At 41.3% G+C, this 24,354-nt stretch overlaps 1 protein-coding gene across 1 annotated transcript in view; it reads left to right on the forward strand.

Annotated features, from left to right (window-relative positions):
• The first annotated feature begins 1,555 nt into the window (after positions 1-1,555).
• Positions 1,556-24,354, forward strand: part of SLC26A5 (solute carrier family 26 member 5) — a 53,436-nt gene continuing 30,637 nt past the window's right edge. The window contains exons 1-3 of the mRNA XM_036327600.1: positions 1,556-1,687; positions 7,800-7,909; positions 23,462-23,666. Of these exons, the coding sequence (XP_036183493.1) occupies positions 23,515-23,666 (152 nt within the window). The 5' untranslated portion in view covers positions 1,556-1,687; positions 7,800-7,909; positions 23,462-23,514. The remainder of the gene's footprint in view (positions 1,688-7,799; positions 7,910-23,461; positions 23,667-24,354) is intronic.

Genomic DNA, 24,354 nt, shown 5'->3' on the forward strand with positions numbered 1-24,354 from the left:
CAAAAGGCAAATAAGGCCCTGGCCGGTGGGCACAGTGGTTAGAGCGTCAGGACCAGAGGCTTGTTAGAACTGCATCTCCCAGACCTACTGAATCAGAATCTGCATTTTTTTTATCCTCGCCCAAGGATATTTTTTACATTGATTTTTTTAGAGAGAGTAGAAGGGAGTGAAGGAGAGAGAGAGAAAAACATAAATGTGAGAGAGACACATGGATTAGTTGCTGCCAACCCTGGAGGGGAATCTAATCTGCAACCCAAGGATGTGGGAATCGAACCGGGACCCGTTGGTGTGCCGGCTGATGCTCTAGCCACCTTGAAGCACTGTCCAGGGCCAGAATCTGCATTTAAAAAAAAAAAAAAAAAAAAAAAAGATTCCCAAATGATTCGTATGTACATCATCATCAGGACATGCTTATGACGAGGTAATCTCAACAGATGGCAAAAAGCCAAGTGTCAAGTGAACGACACCAAAATGCATGTCACTGGGACCCAATCCCTCCTTACTATCTCATTCCGTTAGAATACACTCAGCGGCGTTGAAAGCCTGGAGAAATGGAAAGCTGGCTTTACACACAGGCTCCAACATCAGGAATTCCTGGACGCAGACGCTTGGAGTGGCCTGGTGCCCTGGCAGAGGGTGCCCTCGTGCGGGGGAGAGAGGAACTTTCCGGCTCTTCCTCCCGTGCGGAAAGGACAGCACCTGAGGCTCCCGGGGTGATGCCTGGCCGGGGCCCACCGGGTGCGGTCTCATTGTCAGACCCACGGTGTCTCCAGGCTCGCTTTTCAGCTTTAAGACAGGTGCCACTGCCACGTGTACGCGCAGAAATGCACAAAGCAGAAATAAAGATGACCCAACTAGAATCGTGCTAAGGCGTAAAGGCAGAGGAAACTTTTCGTATTGAAATCGTTTCTACTCCTCGCCCTCTGGAACTGGGGCAGTCTGATCACGGAGTCCTCTCGCATCCTCGTTGTTAGAAATGAAACAGGCTCTTCCCTGCCTTCCTTCCTCTTGCACCCCTCTCTTCTTTTCTTTCCAGTCTCCGTTTTTCCTCCATTTATATTCCTTTCTCCTACATAGCATGTTATGTTCCATTGCTTTTATTTGGTAAATTCTAGCTCGAAAGCCTGGAACAGAATCTGTCGCTCGTCTTGTTGCACACTATTTATTTGCAAGTAAAGTCTTCGTGGAAGGCAGCTCATCAAGGTGTTTTTTTTGAAGCGCACATTGCCATTAGCATTTTAATGTTCCGGTGTCGATCTCAGTCTCCATAATGACTGATTTGAAAATATATGTTCGGGTGTGTTCGTTTATTAATAATAACCGGCACTGTTTCCTACTTGAATCCTGCCGTTTATTGTGCTTTCCTCGGCCTCGGACCTCCTCTACACGTGCCTCCTCGTCCTGCCTGCCGGCTACAGGAGCCCCCCCTGGAGGCGTTCAGGGGCGGTGGCCGTCCCGCGGAGGTCCCGGTGCTGAGAGGAGACCCCGGGGCGCGCGGGGCGGGCCGGGGCGGGGCGGGGCGGGCTCGGGTTACGGCCTCGCGCGCCGCGGCGCCTCCACTGGGCGGCCGCCTCCTCCGAGAGCCGCGCGGGAGGCAGCGGCGCGGGGTCCAGCGGCGGCGGCAGCGGCAGCGGCGGGAGCGCGGCGGGCGGCGGCTCCGCCCTGGGCAGCCGGGCAGCGCCGGCCGGTGAGTGCGCGCGGGCGGCCGCGGGGTCTGGCCGCCGACGGGCGGCGTGGACGCAGGGCCGGGAGGAGCGGGAGCGCGCGGGGCGCTGGCGGCCAGGCCCGCAGACCGAGCCCAGGGGGCTCTCCGGGTCGCCTCCTCTCCTGGTGATATTCTCTCTCTCTCTCTCTCTCTCCTCTCTCCCCTACAAATAATGGTCAGCTAACTAGGCTTGCCCAGGCCTGCGCCGCCTCTGAACCCGGACAGGACAGAGCCCCCAGCAGTTCTGTCCTGTGCAGACTTCCCGCGCCTCCTCCTCCGCAGCCTCGGTGCGGTGCTGTGTTGTGTGTGTTTTGCGGGCCCTTTGCAGCGAGACAGCCTTGCAGTCGTCTGCATCTTTACGAGGCGCCTGCGTCCCTCTGCTGTTGGCTGCTTTGCGGTCCTAACTTCTCAAGCGCCTGGACGTTGCTCCCAAACGCCCTCATCCCCGCCCCGCTGTGGCCATCGGGGCGCTTTCTTAGTCCAACCTGCTGGTATCCCGATCGGTTTTCTTATAAAAAACACAAAACTTATTTGTTTTCGCCCTCTCTTGGAGACCAGGAGCGGCCTCCAGTTATGCAGGGTGGGTCTGCCCGCTTTTGCCTTTGGGGGAGCCCCCTAGGAAAGCCTGAACCTCGGGTCTCCGGAAACTCCCGTAGCCGAGGGTTGCCAAGAGCCGCCTGCTGCCTGACGTCTGGTTGCGGCGGCCTCCGTGGTTGGCGCTGTACCCCAATTGCCTTCTGATCTTCTGGGCGCTGGAAGCTCCTGGTTTCTGTGCGTACAGATGACTGGGCAGGAAATCAACGAACTGGCACCGCTGGGCCCACTGAGTGCGCCCTCCGGCCCGGCCCATCACAGCGGGAACTGCGAGAGCCCAGGGCTGTGAAGAAGGCAGTCAGACCCGCGGGAAGAGTCTGTGTTATCCATCCGGCGTCTAGAATATTAAAAACATGAAGGGAAGCTTTTATAATAACAAAAATGGCAATTTAGGGCAGGGGACTGAAAGTCAGCTTTTTCTTATGGGAAACTGGAAACAACGCGCCTTAGATGTACAAAATGTGTCAATTGATTGTTTATGTTATTGGTAAGGCTTCTTGTTAGTAGTAGGCTATTGGCAGTTACGTTTTGGGGAGTCAGAAGTTACACTTACATGATTGACTGCACGGGGTCAGCGCCCCTAACCCCTGCATTGCTCAAGGGCCAACTGTTTACGCCGTTTTGAAGTGAAGTTTAAAATAGGTTTTTGCCCGGCAGACCTAGTTACTGTAGTATCTTTTTGTTGCAGAGGACTTTCAGTCAGGGGTCAGGAGGCTGGGGAGAGAAATTCAAACCTATTTGCATTAGAAAGAAGCTTGGGGTGAGGAATTCCTAGGTAAGGTTGCTATGGCTGATACCTTAAGTGTACTGCTGGGAAGCCTTCCAGTCTATTAGGTAACAACACCTGAAGCCCCAATGCTGTTACGTAGCATTTCTTTTTTTTTTTTTCTCCCTTTAACTACCCTGAAACTATACAGAGTTACACGTTCCTCATTAATTTATGAGCGATACTCAGAGAATTGACTCAATCCAACACTATTTGAGCGCCTTCCCTGTGTGAGGCGCTTCGCTGCGAACTGCAGAAGAATGGAAAATGAAGGAATTTTCCAGTTGAAGCAGCAATGGGCTGGTTTGTTAGGTCTGCCCTGTCTATTCAATTTAAAATAAAAAGCAGTTGAGCTTTCATTTCATTCTAAAGGTCAAGTGTGTCCCCTGGTTTCCTAGTCATTTTGTAATTTTTCTACCATTGCAGGTAGTCTGCATTTTAGTAGTTCCAAAGTAAACGTTTTTCTAGGAAATAACTAAGTAAGAAGATGTGTCCGTTTTTCCTGTCATCTGCATTAACATTGAGTTAATAAAGTCAAAATCAACAAGAAAAATGAGATGATGATTTCTTTTCCTTTGGTTTTAAACTAGTGAAGTCTTGCAGGAAAGAAGACAAAGTCAGCGTGGATAAATGCAGTCCTCTGGTGCTTTCCAAACTCTGTCTTACTAAGTCCATCCTTTTGGAGGATAAATTCAATTTCACGAAATCCTTCAATGCTTTGGGAGGGTAGTCCCAGAGGCTACTTTCATAAAATCTTTCATTGTGGATACCAACACCACCACCGTCATTATCTTCTCCCCAGCGTCAGCCTGGAATTCTAGGGAGTATTTGGGAGGGGACAGGTCTTTTTAAAAATCTGGCTAAAGCTAGGGACTTTGTCACCAGAGAAGACGCACACCCATTCAACATGTTGCATGTCTTTCAGAGGATTCTTGATGCCCAGGAATAAGGTGTCACTTTAGAACTAAGTAAATTAGTCAGAGGGTTGACAAGTGGAGGAAAATAGAAGTGAAGCAAGGAGTGGGTCTATCCACCAATGAGCGGATGTTATTTAATTTATATTTGAATGGCATTTTGAGTAAGTATTCTGTGAATGGGAAGTAATGGTATTATTTGTGAAGGATTAAATATAAATTAGTCCTATTAATGTTTTTAACCCTCACACAAGGACACGTTCATTGATTTTGGAGAGAAGGGGAGGGAGAGAGACAGAGACAGACATAGAGAGAGAAACATCGATGTGAGAAACATCCATCAGTTGCCCCCATTGGGATCGAACGTGACACCTAGATATGTGCCCTGACCAGGAAGCAAATCCACAACCTTTTGGTGTACGGGACGATGCTCCAACCAACTGAGCCACACTAAGTTTTGTTTGTTTTTTTTTTTGTTTGTTTTTTTTTTTAATTAAATCTTTATTGTTCAGATTATTACATTTGTTCCTCTTTTTTTTCCTCCCATAACTCCCCTCCTCCCAGTTCCCGCCCCACCATCCGCCCTCACTCCCCACCCACTGTCCTCATCCATACGTGCACAATTTTTGTCCAGTCTCTTCCCGCATCTCCCACACCCCTTTCCCCCCCAGGAATAGTCCATTCCCTTTCTATGTCCCTGATTCTATTGTAATCAACAGTTCATTCTGTTCATCAGATTATTTATTCACTTGATTCTTAGATTCACTTGTTGATAGATGCATATTTGTTGTTCATAATTTGTATCTTTACCTTTTTCTTCCTCTTCCTCTTCTTAAAGGATACCTTTCAGCATTTCATATAATCCTGGTTTGGTGGTGATGAACTCCTTTAGCTTTTCCTTATCTGTGAAGCTCTTTATCTGACCTTCAATTCTGAATGATAGCTTTGCTGGATAAAGTAATCTTGGTTGTAGGTTCTTGGTATTCATCACTTTGAATATTTCTTGCCACTCCCTTCTGGCCTGCAAAGTTTCTGTTGAGAAATCAGCTGACAGTCGTATGGGTATTCCCTTGTAGGTAACTGAGTTTCTTTCTCTTGCTGTTTTTAAGATTCTCTCTTTATCTTTTGCTCTTGGCATTTTAATGATGATGTGTCTTGGTGTGGTCCTCTTTGGATTCCTTTTGTTTGGGGTTCTCTGCGCTTCTTGGACCTGTAAGTCCATTTCTTTCACCAGGTGGGGGAAGTTTTCTGTCATTATTTCTTCAAATAGGTTTTCAATATCTTGCTCTCTCTCATCTTCTGGCACCCCTATAATTCTGATGTTGGTACGCTTGAAGCTGTCCCAGAGGCTCCTTACACTATCCTCGCATTTTTGGATTCTTTTTTCATTTTGCTTTTCCGGTTGGGTGTTTTTTGCTTCCTCGCATTTCAAATCATTGACTTGATTCTTGCGCTCCTCTGGTCTGCTGTCGGGAGTCTGTATAATATTCGTTATTTCAGTCCGTGTATGCTTAATTTCTAGTTGGTTCCCCAATATAAGATCGAGGGTCTTATTAGTTTTCTTGTAGATCTCATTAAGTTTATCGGCGGCTTCTAAACAGTTCTTGAGAGACCTTAAAAGTGTGGTTCTGAACTCTATATCTTCCATTGACAATTTTGTCCTGTTTCTTTGTCTCCGCATTTTGTTATGCTTCCTTGGTGCACCCCCTAGTGGTCTTTGTTCGAAGTCTTATAGTTAAATCTTGATTGTTGTAGCTAATTCCAGGGAGGGTTTGACCTCCAGGCCAAGTGGCTATGAGAATCAGCTGTGTCAGCAGTGAGAGAACTTCTGTCCTCTAGGGAGGTGCTAATCTGGCGTTTGCCTGAGGCTATCCGGCAAATGCCTGTGTGCAGGGCTTGGGCGGGGCGGGTCGCACAGGATCAACAGGGTGGGCCAGAGAGAGCAGTTATGGCGGCTCTCAGTCCTGTCCCCAGGGGCTCTGCCTCTCTGAGTCCCAGCACCCGCTGCAAACCTCAGAGAGAAAGCTGCACTCGCTCTGACCGAAGCCAGACAGTCCCGCTTCTCCCATTTGAGTCTGGGTCCCTAAAGACTCGCCTGTATCTGGAGCTCAGAGTCTGCGACTCCCTCCCGATTGAAAACGCCAACCGCGCCCTCCGCCACCAGCCCTCTCTGCGCACTCCGCACCTCAGAATTTGACTTCAGCACTGTGCCTCCTCTGAGTGTCCGTATGCGTTTCTCTTTCCTCCTAGTTGTAGGACTTCCACTCAGCCGGCGTTCCTGTGGTTCTGGGTGATGTCCCTTCCGTTTTTTGGTTTCACTTTTGAAGTAGTTGTTCAGAGCAGCAAACTCCGGCGTTAACCTATGCCGCCATCTTGGTTCTCCCACACTAAGTTTTTAGTTGATAAAGATTAGCTTTTACCTTGACCACTATGAATCTCACTTTTCAATTTTTTGTTGTTCTTCTCAATGAAAGTGTTCTAAGATTGTTTTTCTTCAAGTACTGATACACCATTCAGGATAGTTTTTCATGTTAACTTTGGTAGCCATGAATTGCTAAGTATGGCAATAATTCAGTTAAAAATTTGAACAAATTCTCTCTCTCTCTCTCTCTCTCTCTCTCTCTCTCTCTCACACACACACACACACACACACACACACACATACAGATACATAGTTCACCTTTAGAAGGGAGATATACACAGAGGGTGTCCCCCAAAATGTGTATACACACTTTAATACCTGATAGCTCAATTTTGAAAATGAAATGTATTTTAATAAGCACTGCCTTTATAATTATTCAATATGTGTATACATTTTTTGAACTCTATATATCTTTTTAGTATATAAATATTTCCGTGTAAACCATTGTGAGAATTGTAGTTGTGTCTTGGGAGAGAGTTTATTGCTATTGGGAATGAATGGACAGCATTAAGAATATTTTACATCCGAGAGATGCAAATCAAAACAATAATGAGGTACCATCTCACACCTGTCAGAATGGCTGTCATCAACAAATCAACAAACAACAAGTGCTGGTGAGGATGCGGAGAAAAAGGAACCCTCATGCACTGCTGGTGGGAATGCAGACTGGTGCAGCCACTGTGGAGAACAGTATGGAGTTTCCTCAAAAAGTTAAAAATGGAACTCCCATTTGACCCAGTGATCCCACTTCTAGGAATATATCCCAAGAAAACAGAAACACCAGTCAGAAAGGATATATGCACCCCTATGTTCATAGCAGCACAATTTACAATATCTAAGATTTGGAAACAGCCTAAGTGCCCATCAGCAGATGAGTAGATTAAAAAACTGTGGTACATCTACACAATGGAATACTATGCTGCTATAAAAAGAAGGAACTTTTACTATTTGCAACAGCATGAATAGAACTGGAGAGCATTATGCTAAGTGAGATAAGCCAGTCAGAGAAAGATAAATATCACATGATCTCACTCATATGTGGGATATAATGATCAACATAAACTGATGAACAAAAATAGATCCAGAGACAAGGTAGCACTGAACAGATCATCCAACCTCAGAGAGAAAGCAGAGGTCGGGGGGTTAGAGATCAACCAAAGGACTTGTATGCATGCATATGAGTATAACCAATGGACACAGACACTGGGGCAGTGGGGACTTGTCCTGGGGAGTGGGAGTGGCGGAGGGGGCAGTCAATCAGAGAAAAAGGAGACATATGTAATACTTTAAACAATAAAAATATATATGTAAATATATAAAAAAGAAATTTTTAGACATAACTTCTTTCAAATGACAAACCAGCAACTGTGGATAAACTGTCCTTTCTTCTATACCTAGGGCCGAGGAGCCAGCTGTCATTCCCACTGAGCAAGGTTTCACAGAACTTCACCAGACTTCCCAGCTGGGGACCCTGTCCCCTTCCCCCTTGTGCTACACATTAGATCTGGGTAAGTAGAGGAACCCCTGGAACTAGGAAAATGGGAGAGGGGGTCATAAGTAATAATAGATTATACCTGGACCAAAGGATTCCTTAACATTTCCAGAGGCCTGAATCACACCGGGAGAGCACATGCCAGAACCATCATAGCTTAAAACTCTCCCCTTTTAACTTCTATCAGGACCAGCTTGCCTGATCCTTAGGTGTGAACCAGCTCTGACTTCCCTTACTACTCTTCAGTAACAACTAGGTTGCTGGTCACAACCCTAGAATGTCATTGAGAGACATTTATTAGGTGAGTAAAGTAATGGAGATCATGATTTTAATCCAAACTCTTCCATTAACTAGGTGAGTGATCTTGGGCAAGTTACAAGTCAATTAAATTCTTTGCACCTTAATTTTTTTATGTATAAGATAAGGTTGTCATGTGGGATTAGTGATTCTTAATGTATTTGAATCACTTGGAGAGTTTAATTGGAAGGAAGGAAGGAAGGGAGGGAGGGAGGGAGGGAGGGAGGGAGGAGGGAAAGAAACTGGATCAGAGATTCTGATTTCATTGGACTGGGGCAGGCCCAGACATCTCTATTTTTTTAAAGCCCCCCTTTCCTGTATACACACCCAGAAAATACTAATGCCAAGCCAAGATTTCGAGTTACTGGGTTAAATAATCATAATGATTCTAAGATTGTATCACCTAAAGATAGAAACCAGGCCCACAAAATTCTTCTTATTTTAATCCTTACCAGAGGATATTTTCTCCATTGATTCTAGAGAGAATGGATAGGAGGGGGGAAGGCGAGGGGGAGACAGAGAGAGAAACATCAGTGTGAGAGAGACACATCAATTGGTTGCCTCCTGCACATGCTCCGACCGTGGCTGGGATCAAACCTGCAACCCAGGTGTATACCCTTGACGGGGAATCAAACCAGTAGCCCTTCAGTCCACAAGCCGACACTCAAACCACTGAGAAACCCCTGCCAGGGAACAAAATTCTTTTTATACACAGCCTGGCCGTATTACATACAGTTCACGGTAACCAGGTCTTAACATGCTTTTCTAAGAAACAGTCCAAATCAAGCAATGTCCGTTCATTCAGGGAACGTGCCGTGCCTCCTCACCAGCTAGTATTTCCACGGTGCTTTGCGAGTTTTCAGCAGCTAGTACATGTTGACGGACTGAATCCGGTGTCACTCTGCCTATCCAAGATGATTAGTTGTTCCTTAAGGTCCCCAGAGAGGATTATCTGTCTTCTCTCGGTATCCATGCCAGTGTTTAGTAGCCTGTTGAAATGTTCTCCTAGAGGTGATCTGTGACTTGTTGGGGTGGGGAGAAAGGTGTCAGCAAGGGATAAGGACGATCACCTTGATCGTTGCTGAAATGTGAGCTTCTGTGTCCAAACTAAGATAAAAAAAAAACAAAAATGATCCTCACGCCTTCTCAGGTAGTTGTACTACTGAGTTACCCGAACTGGGATCGGAAAAAAGAGCACATTGTTTACCTTAATCATTTGTTGGATCTAATCTTGTTGCCGTTTACATTGTAAATTCTGCAGACATTCACACTTGAAAATTATTCTTGGATTTAAAGGTATAACATTAAATGTAATCCATGAAATTTATTTCTGTTGATCCTACTCTTTCTTTCTCCTACTGCCCTTCACATCCCAAACACCTAGAAGAAAAAAACAGCGTATGTGTGACTGTCAGATCAGTAAAAGACAGACATGAGTTGACAAAAGATGAAAAGGCATTAAGGAGGAAATGTAGAACAAGGGTAAGAAGGCCCGTGGATTCAAGAACTGCATTTAATTTATTTCTTTTCTCTCTGCTTGGTCTTAATAGTTGCTACAAGTTTATTCTCAAGATTTCTAAAATTTAGGCAAATCATTGCATCCCACCTACTCTGTGTTGGTAAATGTGGCCCATGATTCCTGTGTGTTCTCTGAAGTCTTCCATACACAGCGCATGGAATGGTGTCTCCATGGGTCAGTTGGTATATAGTTGGTCTAATCAGCACTGACCAATCACAGAGCCCGACTGGATTCTAAATGATGTCTTATGTTGAAGAACATTTTTTTCTGGAGTGGAAACCTTTGGTGTCTCAGAGGAACTGCCCTCACCTTATGTCAAAAATCTGGTGGAGAACTACACAACCAGCTCAGCCCCCACCTCTACATTGACCTAGAGCTGGTTGTACTCACTGACATTAAAAAAAAATGTTTTTCTAGTATTGGATTCATTTCATTTGTGTATTGCTGATCATTGTTACAAAGATTTACTAATATTGAGCACATGCAATTTTATTATTTCGGAGGTTATTCTTTGCCTACTTCTTAAAATGAGTTAAGGTAGGAATAAATATACTAGGAAAAGATGGTTTTGTCATCATAACTTTAAACCTAATGAAAAACGTAATTATTATCAAATACTCAGTAATGTGTTTATATATAAGCATTTGTCCTCCCACAAATCTAATTTTTAAAGATAGTAAGTATAGTCAGGGTTGTTTTGGTCTTCAAGACTATCGTTAGTTTGCTCCTTAAATCTTTACTGCCTCAAAACAATTAAATGCTGGAAAATAATTAGAAATGATAAAATGTTCTTAACTAGTTCATTCTTAACTAGCATCTCCAAAGCTAGCAGGGGTTTTCATTTCTTCCTTGATGAACTCATTTGTTCGACAAATGTCTAATGAAGTCCTACTATGTACCTGTTTTCATGTAGCTTTAAGTCTTATGAAGGAAGGGAGGAATACAGAAAATAAGGAAGTAAAATACAGTGCAGGTTAGATGGTGATGAGTGCTATGGAGAAATATAAAGCTACGAAGAAGACAGTGGAGGAGTTGGTTGGGGAATATTTAAAATAAGTTGGCCTCACCTGGCTGATGTGGCTCAGTAGTTGAGCCTCAACCTTTGAACCAGGAGGTCATGGTTCGATTCCTGGTCAGAGCACATGCCCATGTTGTGGGCTCAATCCCCAGTGTGGGGTGTGCAGGAGGCACCCAATCAATGATTCTCTCTCATCATTGATGTTTCTATCTCTCTCCCTCTCCTTTCCTCTCTGAAATAAATTTTAAAAATATATTTTTAAAAAAGGTTTTCATTAAAATGTAGTTTCAAGTTCTCTTAAAAATTGGGTGTTCTGGCCGAAACCGGTTTGGCTCAGTGGATGGAGCGTCAGCCTGCGGACTGGAGGGTCCCGGGTTCGGTTCCGGTCAGGGGCATGTGCCTGGGTTGTGGGCGCATCCCCAGTGGGAGATGTGCGGGAGGCAGCTGATCGATGTTTCTCTCTCGTCGATGTTTCTGACTCTCTGTCTCTCTCCCTTCCTCTCTGTAAAAAATCAATAAAATATATTTAAAAAAAAAAATTGGGTGTTCTGTTTGCATGAAGTTCTAGAATAGGCAGAACTAATCTGTGGTGATAGAAATCAGAAGTGAGGTTATCTGACCCGGGGGTGTGGCAGGGATTGACTGGCTAGGGATGCGGGAGACAGCTGTGGATTATAGAAAGGTTCTGTTTGCAGTGGTCTAAAATGTGTGGCAGAACTCATTAAGCCATACACTGGTCCGCGCATTCACTCTGTGTAAACTGAACCTCAGCATAAAGGACATTTAGAACTGGAAGCCAACATTCAGCGAGAGCTGAATAGTAGCTGATCACTTTGGGCTTGGCACATGCTCTCTAGATTGGCACAGACTCACCTGGTTCACTTCAGTCATTGTCATTACCTACCTGGCCCTTCTTGGTGGTGTAGGTGCCTGATTCCTACAGTAGTCTCTTGGCAGTTTTGATTTCAATTGTAAATGGGAAGTGAATCTAAAAGGGCCTTGATTGGCAGTGAAGAAAAGAGTACTTGCCTCCTAGGGGTGTATGTGAAGCATGTAACAAAAAGAAACCCGGTAGCTTGCATCAGTCAAGCAGCTCACCTACATTCATCTCTCGATTAATGGTGTTCTCAGTGAAATCTGGGATTCTCAGAGGTCTCTGAACATAACTCTCGCTCTCCTCTCAAATGCCAAGGGGCTCCTGTGTTTGCAGACTCCTCCTCTAAGAGAATAACAAAAATTACCCTTTATCCGCACTTAAATTTTACTTTTATTATGTTTGTTATGAAAATAATGGTGTTGACTGTGGAAATACAAAGAGTATAAAATAAAATTACCCACAATTTGTTTACCATATTTTGGCAAATGCTTTCAAATCCTTCTTCATATATCTATATATTTTATGTTAAAAATGTGTTCAATTGATAAAATTTAGCACACAAGTTCCCAGTTTACAAAATGAAAAAAAAATAAGACAAAGATTAAACATGATGGACTAAGCAAAAGCATTTGCCTTCTCTCTATCCTATAACTCTTTTTAACTGACTGTAAAATTTTACAAAGACTAGGAAGAACTCTAAAGAGAATGAGAGAGGAAAACGTTTGGAGGAAAGTTACTGATGAGACAGAACCCAGAATTAGTGCAAGAAGGACCACCATAGGAATGGGGGTGGCCCTATAAAAAGGGGCTCTGGGCACAGCGTCAGCAAGGACAGAGCAGGCTCGAGCAGCCGGGCCTGGAAGCAGAGAATTATGGGAAGTCTTTGTGGATTAGTTAAGGTGAACCAGTGCTTCTAATATGAGTTTGGTATTTTAGGTAAATTCTTTCTCTTTCTTGCATTTGGGAAGTGGTGGGCTCTGGCCTGGAAGCCAGCTCTGGCCTCCTCACCCTAAAGTCAACCTAGAAGTCAACAGAGCCCACAGGTGCAAAAAGCCTCGTAATCACCATTTCATTCAGGGAGGGATCCTATCCTAGAAAATTATATACATGATTTATGGAGGAAAGCAACACCAATTAACCGGAAAAGTCAACGAAGTCTTTAATTTTAAAAATATAACCAAGAATAGCCTTCCATAGGAAGAAGCATGGGGGGGAAAAAATAAAGTTACTAGTGCTAGAGGGAATATCATTTAAAACAACTTTTTTAAAAAATGTGAGTAGCTTCAGAGTGGTTAAAAAGACATTGTTTCCATATAATAAAACAGAATTCTTTTAGGGAGCAAACAGAAAACAGACAAAATATCTTTAATTTTTAAATGGTTATTAAAATAAAAAATGATTTGTTAGAAAGGCTAAAAGACAAAGTTTAAGAAATCTCCTGAAATGCACAACCAAATGTCAAAGAGATGAAGAATATATGTGCTAGAAGAGATGAGAAGCAGTTCAGTAAGTCCAATACCAGTCTATTGGAGCTCTAGAAAGAGAAAACAAAGAAAATGGAAGGAAGAAGTTGACAAATACAAGGAAAAAATTACCTCTTGCTAAGGCAAATTGTGATATAAAAAAAGGTTCATCAAGTGAATGAGGGTAAAAATCCATACAGAGATACAATCATTACAAAACTTCAGAGTCAAAGATACAAAGAGGCTCCTAACACTTTCTCAAAGGGAAAAATAAAGTCACTTACCTAAGATTGACGTAAGGCTTCCCGTTAGTGAACTGGATACTAAACTACCCTGGAGTCGTGCCTTTAAATTTTTAAGTGAAATTATTTTGAACTTAAAATTCTGTTGCCAGTAAAATTGTCAATTAAATGTAAGAGCGAAATGAATACATTTTCAGACATTCAAAGATTCAGGTCATTTGCTTCCAAGCACCCTTTCTGAAGCAATTACCTAAGGAAGTGCTCCAGTGACATAAGGGTAGAAAGAGTCTAACTCCCCACGTGTAATTAAATTAACTCCCAAACTAACAGATGTTTATCACCAGACTTAGAAAGAAATTTATACAAATTAGGACAAGTAGTGAGCTGAAAGAAAAAATATAGATAGAACCAGTAATGAACAATATTCACATAGTAGTAACAATGGGCCTTTTTACAACACAGAGGACTAAATTGACTTACACAAATTCCCTCCAGTGCAAACACACAAAAATAAAGACTAGAACACAATTAGATGTTTAAATAAATAATTAACTTTGAAATAAAGACTACGAGAATGCAGAAAAGTGTTTTTAAAAGACAATAAATGCAAGTTCATACTCAGCACAGCCCATAGGAGTTTCTCTGTGGGATACAGATCCTAGAGTGTGAGGATGGGTTGTACCATTCAAACCTGGAAACAAGACATGGTCTCAGGGCCAAGGAGACAGTGAACCACTTACCCCCTCCCCCTTTTATTTAATATGAGCTCACAATTTTTTAAATCTACAAATTCCCATAAGGGAATATCAACAAACAAAACAAACAGAAGAATCAGAGGCCCAAGAATGTAAAGTGATGGAAATATATGAACAAAATATTGTGTTAAAAATTATTAAAGGGATAAAAAGTATAGAAAACTAAAGGCAAAGATAATATACTATAAAAAGAATAGCATATTTCAAAAAGAAGATATAGACATGAAAAATATAGACTTGAATATTTTTAAATTTATGTACCAGCTAAACAACACATTAGACGCAAGGGTAGATTAGTAAACTTTAAACCAAATCTGAGAAAACTATCTGGAATTAACCCATTGAGATTAAAAGATGAAAAATGTCAGAGATTAAAAGACACAACGATACAATGAAAAGCTCCAATATGTGTCTAGTAAAAATTCCAGGAGAGAACAGAGAAAATGAATTAGCCTATATTGGTTACATAAGTAAAGAAATTAAAAGAATAATATAATCTGGCAAAAATAGTAGGGAATAAGGAGTCTTAAATATTCATTTTTCTTGGTAAGCATTCATAGATAATGTCTAAATTTGATAAGTAAAAAAATAGCTATGTAATTTTATTACTTAGAACTGTAGTTCTCAGTCCTCAAGATTTGCCTAAATGACGAGCACTTGATGTCAGGCACAAAGATACTAAATGCACAGAACAGTTCCACACAAGTCCCACCAAAAATACTAACAGCTGATTTAGAGTTAAAAATAAACTTACTCAAAGAACTAAAAGCAAAAATGATTTGAAGAAAATGGTTGCGTCAGGGAATAAAGCTAGAATTTGGGAGAAGAAGGGGTGGAAAACTTTATTTTTCCAATTAGCCCTTCCATAATATTTGCAATTTTACTCTATCAGTATTATTTTTACTAAAGTTATTATTTTAGAAAAAGAAATGACTGGTAAACCAGTAGATTCTTCTTCCATTTTCACATAGAGAACGTTTTCTTATTAAAATATCTGTCATTCAAACTTAAACACCAATTTGAATTATTGAGCTTTTTACCCCACAGAAAATCCTGGAGGCATATCTTAAGTGTATTAATGATCTTTCAAGTGTTCCTAGTTGGAAAATAAATCTTGTAATTTATCAACTTATGGAGTCACAACAAATTAGTGCTGGAAGGGATTCAGTTTCTTTATTGGAATTGAATCATTTTTGCATGGCTTGGTGGCTTTGATCAGTTCTATATAGGATAACGGAGGATGGGAATATAGTCAAAGAACCAGAGCATATGGCTTCAAATTGGATCCTGTAGCCAGACTTTTTATGGTCCTCTAAGACCTGGTCTTCTTTGACCTCTGCAGTTTCATTTCCTGTAACCACGCACTGCACAGTGCTTTTGGTATTCCATGGACATTTCCTATCAATTTTTACTTTTCATTTCTCTGTGCAGAATCACGGGCCCTCACTTTTGCCTTCTACCCATTATTCGAGAGTTACTTCCAACCCAGTATCCTCTCTGAAGCCTTCCTTGACCTCTACTGTTCTAATTTTGTTATCCTCTAATCTCCATGCTTCAAAAACAAGTCATGACAAGGGGGAATACATGCCTATAAGTAACATAATTCAGGTAAATTAGATAAACATTTTGACATAACTAATCTCAGACACAGTTGATGAGGCAGCATAGCATAAGAACACGGTTTCTAAGTGAGCAGACCTCAATCCAGTCCCAGCTGTTATTACTCCATGGGAGCCACAGATCTGCATCTGAAAAATGAGGATCATTTTTACCTAACAGAGAGGCTGTGGTTTTTTAAAATTTCACAGTCTCAACAAACAGTAACTACAATAATTATGTTTAACTACTGTTGTGTATAAATAAGAAACTCACATAAATGTCTACAATTCATATTATTTTAAGTCAATTTGTAGTGTTTATGTACTCACTTTGTACGTTACCCAGTAAAGTGAGCATTTACGTTGCTTAAAAATGAACTAGCTTTTATTACTATCACACATGTAAACTCACACAGATCAAAAAACAAAATCCCACTTATAATAACAAAAATTTGGAAGTAGGCTAAGCATCTAATAATAAGGAAGGTGGTTTAACTGCATCATTTTATATATATTATAATGCAACCATTAAAAAGTATATTTCTGAAGTTCCTTATTGACATACAAGATGTTTATGATACATTAAGTAAAAAAATTTAATGCAAAACTATTAAGATAGTATCTGAGCCATGTATGTATTACATATGTACAAGTATATGCATTTATAATATACATTTAATATGTATCATTCATGCATGAGAGAAATGGACATTTTCCAAATTTGCTAGTGTTCGTATATTACTTTTCTAATAAGAAGGAAAAAGTAACATGATTTATATATAAAAGACCCTTGGTCTCATTTCCTAAATGTTGATATTTCCTTGACAACAATCTCTTCTCCCATCCCCAAAACTTTCTCTGTTTCCCTGTATGCTCTGTCATTTCATATGCCACCACCCACCTATAAGAAACTCTTAAAAGGATGTAAATTTCTGCAGACATTGGGTGACAACTTTTCTAAGGGCAGGTACCATAGCTTATTGGTCTCTAAGCGTAGCCAACTCTCATGTTACAGCCAAACATGGAAGAAGAGAGTCAGTAGATTAGTATTGAATGAACGAATAAATGGAGACCCAGGGCTTTGAGCAATGGAGCAGGTAAAAGGAAATAAGTGTGGGATTGATTAAAAAGGTAACAGTAAATATTTTTTGAGTACCTTTTTCTCAGTGCTTTATAATTTTAACCCCCAGTGCGGCACTGTGAGGACTGGTGAGACAAGTCAGGGGTCATGCATTCAACAGCATGCTAGGCAGCGGTTTAAAAAGTAAAATGAGGACGCTCTTTTGTACAGACATAGAAAGATCGCCAAGAAGTATTGTTAAGTGAAAAAACCGATGTGGAATGGTGTTGAGTTGTGCTACCATTCATGGGAAGAAGATATATTTCTATCCGCTGGTGTATAAAATATCTCTGGAAAGACACACAGAAACTGACACTATGGTTGCCTCCAGCCCTGGGGGAAATGAGACTTTATTTTAATCCTTTTTACATAGTTTTGAGCCATGTGAATATCTTAGTGATTCAAAAAGACAATTGAATGAACATAAAGGAACATTATTATTCTTATTTGCAAATGAGGAATCTAAGGTTGAAGGAAATTGGGTGCCCTGCCCACAGTAGTAATAATAATAGACACACTTATTGAACACATACTGTGTGCCAGGCCCCATACTAAGTACTTTAGAAACATTTTCTAATTTATTCCTCTCAGATCTCTAAGGAGGTTTATTTTTATCTCAGTGTTAGAGCTAAAGAATCTGAAGGAGAGAAATGTAAATTATTTTCTAATTCAGGACAATTTGGAAGTAATAATTACTCTGGGGACAGCAAGCAAATACCAGGACCTATGGTCACCCTACTTAGAAAGGACAAGTAACTTGACTTACGTCCTGTCATAATGGCAGAACCAGGATTGGAACTGAGGTCTCTGCGACTCCTCAGCCTGTGCTCATAACTGCCATTTACAAATTAGCAAACAAAGGGACAGAAAGCTTATGGACCTTGCAAAAAACTCACAGCTATTACTAGTAAGTACCAGGCGCAGAGGCCAAACACAGTCCTTCTGAAACCAAAGCCTACCAGACAATGTTGGCCCTCTGGATACTAGTCTAATATCCTTTAGCAGAGGAATTTAAGGGGAGGAGGATGATATAAGAGGTAAAGGATGACAGAGCCCCAGGCTAAATACTCCAGCAACCTTGGTCCCTACCATTCAAAGACAAAGAGCACTCAGTTAAATGTCTGGGAGCCTGCTGCATGCTGGGCTCAGTGCTGGGTGTTCAGAGACAATGGTGCTCCCTCACAGAGCTTACAGTCTACATTTCGGACCAGCTTAGATTTTAAGGCCTTTGGATCTTCCTACATATTGCGCTACTGCGGTTAGTCAGTGATTGTTATAGGAGAAGCAGATAATATATTTCTAGTTATGCCAGAAATATAGAGAAGAGGAAGCAGCTTTTACAAATTGCTTTTCAGGAAAAGGCTGACAAAGTCATAAGTGAAAACTTTATTTTCTGGACTATAATTCCTGAAAACTTTTCTATATGCCATGTTCATTATAGAAACGTTTATGTTCTGTTGCTCTGGGAAATGTAGAAAAAGTTTATAATAAATAACTTATATTTTTGTTGGTTGTTCATGCTGACACCCATAGGTAAATTATGTGAAAGATATAAGTTTGGGCATGTGCTGCATACTTGGATTTAAAAGGTTAACATAGCCCTAACTGGTTTGGCTCAGTGGATAGAGCATCGGCCTGCAGACTGAAGGGTCCCGGGTTCAATTCTGGTCAAGGGCACATGCCCGGGTTGCAGGCCCCATTCCCAGTAGGGGGTCTGCAGGAGGCAGCCGATCAATGATTCTCTCTCATCATTGATGTTTCTATCTCTCTCTCTCCCTCTCTCTTCTTCTCTGAAATCAATAAAAATAGATTTTTAAAAAGATAAATAAATAAATAAAAGGCTAACATATGCATTATTAGAATTATAAATATGCAACTTGATTACTTTGAATAGATGGGTAGATGTCTTAACTGACATCTCCAGTTCATAGTGAAGAATACTCACCTTCCAACTTAAAACAGAGGAAAACATTATTAAACTGGTGTGAGTGTGTGTGTGTGTGTGTGTGTGTATGTAAACTTCTTAGTTGCAGACAACTGAATCCATTCTAGCTAATTTAAGCACAAAGATTTCATTGGCATTTTGAACAAACTTGCCAAGACTAACCTCAGGATGTTATCACTGGAAATATCATTTAAAGACCAGGAAACTAAGACCCAGAGAGGCAGTTATTTTTCCGTATTCATTCAACAAGCATTTCTGAGCTCTACTGAGCAGTCACTGTACAGATAGCAACAGTATTGGGTTTCTGTTCTCATGGAGCTTACAGTCTGGTTTCCCAACAGGTTGTTCATCAGTCTTACCCCATGGGCTTTAAAAAATACAGATTCCAGCCGAAACCGGTTTGGCTCAGTGGATAGAGCGTCGGCCTGCGGACTGAAAGGTCCCAGGTTCGATTCCGGTCAAGGGCATGTACCTGGGTTGCGGGCACATCCCCAGTGGGAGATGTGCAGGAGGCAGCTGATCGATGTTTCTCTCTCATCGATGTTTCTAACTTTCTATCTCTCTCCCTTCCTCTCTGTGAAAAATCAATAAAATATATTTAAAAAAAAAATACAGATTCCAGAATTACTCAATCAGAATCTTGTAAGGACCTGGAAATCTGTGGTTTCGAGCTCCCAGGTGATTCTGACATGTTTCCAAGTATGGAACTCCTGATCTACTTAACCCTGTCATCACAGCATAGAACTTGAGATGCAGAAGTTAGGGCTAGACCCTGACCCTGACCTCCAATTTGGAGCATCTTCCATAAAATCATAGTGAATCTTCATTATTGCCAAGCAACTAATTCTTGCCTTTAGTTTGAAGCTAAAATGTTGCTGCTTTGTTATAATATTTTTAACTTTTCAATTACAGTTGATATACAATATTTTATTAATTTCAGGTGTACAGCAAGTGATTAGACATTTGTACACCACGTGAAGTGACCGCCACCATAAGTCTGGTATCTACCTGGTACCTTGCATAGTCAGTACAATGTTATTGACTGTCTTCCCTGTGCTGTACTTTACATCTTCATGAGTATTTTTATATTGTTATAATTTTTATTTATAAATATCTGTGCCTTTTACATTTGACAACTACTTTGAATAGGAAACAAGTTTTGCATTTTGAGAATATTTTTCGGTAAGTCACTTACGCCCAAGTGAGTGTAGTGGAGTTCATTTTCTCACCTACAACGTGGGGGACTTAAATTGGATGATCTCCAAGATTACTTTCAGGTCTAGAAATCTATGATAAAAGATGTCCTAAACTATTTTTAAATTTCTTCTCTTATAGCTGTGGAAAAACCTCTAGATCAATTTGCTTTTCTGTCATTAGTATTTTTGTTGGAGGACTACCAGAAGATATATCACTTTAAGCCATCTCAGAAGTGACTTTTCTCTCATGTGAGGGTTTGTTTTACAATTTGGTGATTTATAATTTCGATCGCCACTCTGGAACCTCATTATCTGTCAGATAGAAGTCTGGTCATTTGATCTCCTTGTGTTGGTCCCTCGGTTACTTTGCCTCTCTCATTCTGATAAGGTGGTTATTGATAGCTTTCGAGGCTTTAATTATTTAATTATTGCTGAGGAGTATTAGAAGTTCCCCAAAAGGACAGCCTTTCATTATAACATGTTCTGCGCCTTCCCAGGCCTAACCCCTCCCAGCAGGCCTTTCTTTCCCCACTTAAGACATCTCTACGCTGCCCAACAGTTATCTCAAGGAGGACAGAGCCTACAGCCAGGGTCCCAACACTTCAAAAATATTTGAGAGTCCCCTCTTTACTCTGTCTCTTCCTAACCTATGGAGAGTTACAGTTGCCCAATTTAGCAAAATGTGTTAAAGTTGAGATAAAGAACAAAATTTGAATGTCAGCACGTCCCATGCGATATTTGGAATACACATAGACTGAAGAATTGACTTGTGGCGTACTGGGTGAGTGTGGCTTTTCATCCTGCCCTCCGCTAAGTCAGCAGTTTTGAGTCTTGGCTGCACATTAGACTCCTGTGGAGAGCGTGTAAGCTCTCAATCCCTGCCTGCCTCCTGGCCAATTCAATCAGAATCCCTGGCTGTAGTCGGGCATCAGTGGTAGGTAGAGCTGCCCAGGTGATTCCCATGTGCAGCCAGGCCTGAGAACCAGCTCCCTAAATTAAAATGTCAAATTCAAAGCACCATTTTTACGGCTAAATCACGCCTTTATATTTCAAATTCCTCTTCAAAATTCATTTAATGTACTTTTCAGTAAGCATTTTATATTAATCCTTACTATATTGATTATGTTATGTTCTAGCATATCATCTGTTATAAAGATTACTTTTTTTAAAGGATCTCATATGGCTTTAATCATGTCACTGATTTATTATTATTTCTAAAAGTATATAATTGGCTTTTGTTTTCAAATGTTTCTTTGTGATTTGTTATGTCAAACTGGCCAGGGCTCTTAGAATGCTTCTTAAAAAGTTTTCTGATGTCTGTTGTTTTCTAAAAGATTCTGGGTTCAGGCAGAGTTGAAAGCCAGTATTTTTATATACGTCAAATACCCACCTAGCTGATCATCTGAATTTCCCAGGGAACTTTCAAAACATACATCTAATTGCTCTGCTTAATGAAGTCAAAAGAATTTTGAGAGGTTTTAGGTGGAGGGTAGAATAAGGAAAAGGCTGTCTCATATTTTAGAAATATCTTATTTCCTCCACTAAACTATATAGTATGTATATTTACATTATACATACTGCAATGTAAACCTACTCTGTTGCTCTGAAATCTTAAGAAAGTCAGCACACATGGATACAGTGATACAGCGGTGCATGCCTGCACCCACATGGAGTGAATGTCCACTGTCCAGGCCCCACCCGTGGGAACCCTAATTCAGAAGAGTCAGGGTGAGGCCTCAACAGCGGTACTTTATTTTTTTATAAGAAGGAACTCTTACTTTTGTAATATATTTTTATTGATTTCAGAGAGGAAGGGAGAGGGAGAGAGAGAGAGAATCATCAATAATGAGAGAGAATCGGCTGCCTCCTGCACGTCCCCTACTGGGGATCAAGCCCCAAACCTGGGCATGTGCCCTGACTGGGAATTGAACTGAGACCTGGTTCATAGGTTGACCCTCAACCACTGAGCCACACCAGTTGGGCTCGACAGCGGTACTTTAAACCTTTCCCCAGACGATTGAAGTGAGTGGCCAGGTTTGGTCACCACTGCATTGTAGATGATACAATATCCTTAGACAGTGGTCATCACTGCTTGTCCCATTGACAACAGTAAATGTGTGTTAAGAGTAAAATCATTGGTAAAGCTGACTTTTTTGCAATAGGGAAACAAAAACAAAAAAACAGTCTGATTCTTATTAGATTCCCCTCAGCTCTGTCCGGTCTTTTTCTCTTTGAGTGGCTATATGAGGAAGGAATAACCTTTCTAAAAATAGGACAGAAGAAGACCAAGGAGGACGTGTCCAAAAGGAACAATACAGTAAGAGTGTTTAAAATAGACTTAGCCTTCTGCACTGTGATATAACAGAGAGGAAGCCTGGCTTACATTATCAACAATCATGAGGCACCAATCCAAAGATTTGATTCATTCAGCTATTCCTGAGTGCCTGCTAGGAAACAAGGACTGAGCTAGATCCCGGGAATTCAGAGTATGGTGTTGCCTGGAGGAATTTACAGTCTAGAAGAGGAAACCAATAATGGTAATACAGTGGGAGAAAAATGGAAAAATACACAAAGTAGCAACTATAGACACATCTATGAAGGATTAGAGGTGAGGGGGAGACTTCAGAGAAACAGAGCACAAAACCAGGCTTTTGAAAGCTACAATGATAAGTGTGTGGGGGAAATTGAAGGAGAGTGAGGGGAAAGAAATGGAATTTCTTAGAGTGAATGGGACTCTAAGCTTGATATTTTCCTGAATTACAAACTTTTCTACAACACTGTCATGTATTGTTTTGGAGGAGATGGGGGCAGCTAGAAGGCAGAGTGGTAGCATTGCCATGTGTCAAACTCTGCTCATACATCAGCCCAGATATTCTTGGATATTGTGATATCCCTAGAGTGGCCATAAAAAGTTAGCCCAGCCCAGCCAGCATGGTTTGGGTTGAGCATCGACCTATGAACCAGGAGGTCATGGTTTGATTCTGGGTCAGCACATATGCTTGGGTTTCGGGCTTGATCCCCAGTGTGAGGTGTGCAGGAGGCAGCCAATCAATGATTCTCTCTCATCGTTGATGTTTCTATCTCCCTCTCCCTTCCTCTCTGAAATCAATAAAAATATATATTTTTTAAAAAGTTAGCCCAAAACAAAAACATACAATCTTTATTTGTCAGATTCTGCTGCCAAAATCCTTTCTCCAGACTAATCTTTTCATATTATCCTTATTGGAACTTGGTTTCATTTGCTGCTAGAATTCTTTTTTATATTAGACTCTTGAATTTTCAACCTCTTTAGACCTAAGCATATTTTTTTCATGATGCCCTGTGGTTGGTCAATGAGCCACTTATTGACCTGGGGGGTGATTTTTATTGATTTTATTTCATTTATTCGTGCCTGCTATGTACAGATCACTGTGTTAGGTGCTCTGGGGTGTCCAAAGATGAAGCATTCAGAACTTAGAATACTGCAAGGAAGAGATGCTTAAGAGCAGTCATCAATTGGATTTTGGCACCTGAAATAGAGTGTTTATTTTCTCCCTAGTGACACTCAGGAAATGCTTGTCTCCTGCTGTTGATGAATCATTTCAGAGTACTATGGATCATGCTGAAGAAACTGAAATCCCTGCAGCGACCCAGAAGTACTATGTGGACAGGCCTATCTTCAGTCATCTGGCCCTCCAGGAAATACTGCACACGAAGGACAAGATTCCGGACTCCATTGGGGATAAGCTAAAACAGGCATTCACGTATGTTGTGTTTTAACCTGTTTCCTGTATTCTGTCATTCAGTTGTGAGAGAAACAAGGTCAAGTGTATAAGGAAAATCTGGTGAAATGGAGGGGGAAAAAGGGTGAGCACTCGTGATTTGCTGAACTGTCCACAGGGTTGTCTGTGATAGATATTTGATTGAGCACGAGCTTCATTAGGTATTTCACCATACTTATTGAATTCCTGCTGTGCCTTGGGGATTATGTGTAAAGGTTCCTATAAATAACCCGCTTCCAATTCTCCACCACATTCAGAATATCCACCTTTTCCCTTTGTCTCTCAGAATGCTCCAGCCATTCTCTTTTTTTCTACCCCATTTGGAAAAACCCTGAATCTAAATCCCCAACCTATACTGTCAAGGACCCTCAGTGGCCTGTGACTCCTAATTTTGGAGACACGAACACAGCCATGTTGCAGGCGTGAGAATGTCAATACATGTGTGCCTGTTGATAGCTCCCAAACTTCAAAACCAAACCATTTGATTACTGCCTCCGGGACCCTTGATACTACTCCTTCTGTGTTCTGTGTTCATTTAAGCTTCACCTTTCAGGAGAGGTGGAAAATGTTTGCACTGGAGTCAGACTGCCTGAGCTTTAATCCTAGTCCCAACCACCTACCAGCTATGTGCTTGAGTTTCCTGGTTTGTAAAATGGGTATAATAATAGCA

Source organism: Myotis myotis, unplaced genomic scaffold (assembly GCF_014108235.1).
Source record: "Myotis myotis isolate mMyoMyo1 unplaced genomic scaffold, mMyoMyo1.p scaffold_m19_p_11, whole genome shotgun sequence".
In the NCBI taxonomy this organism is placed as follows: Eukaryota; Metazoa; Chordata; class Mammalia; order Chiroptera; family Vespertilionidae; genus Myotis; species Myotis myotis.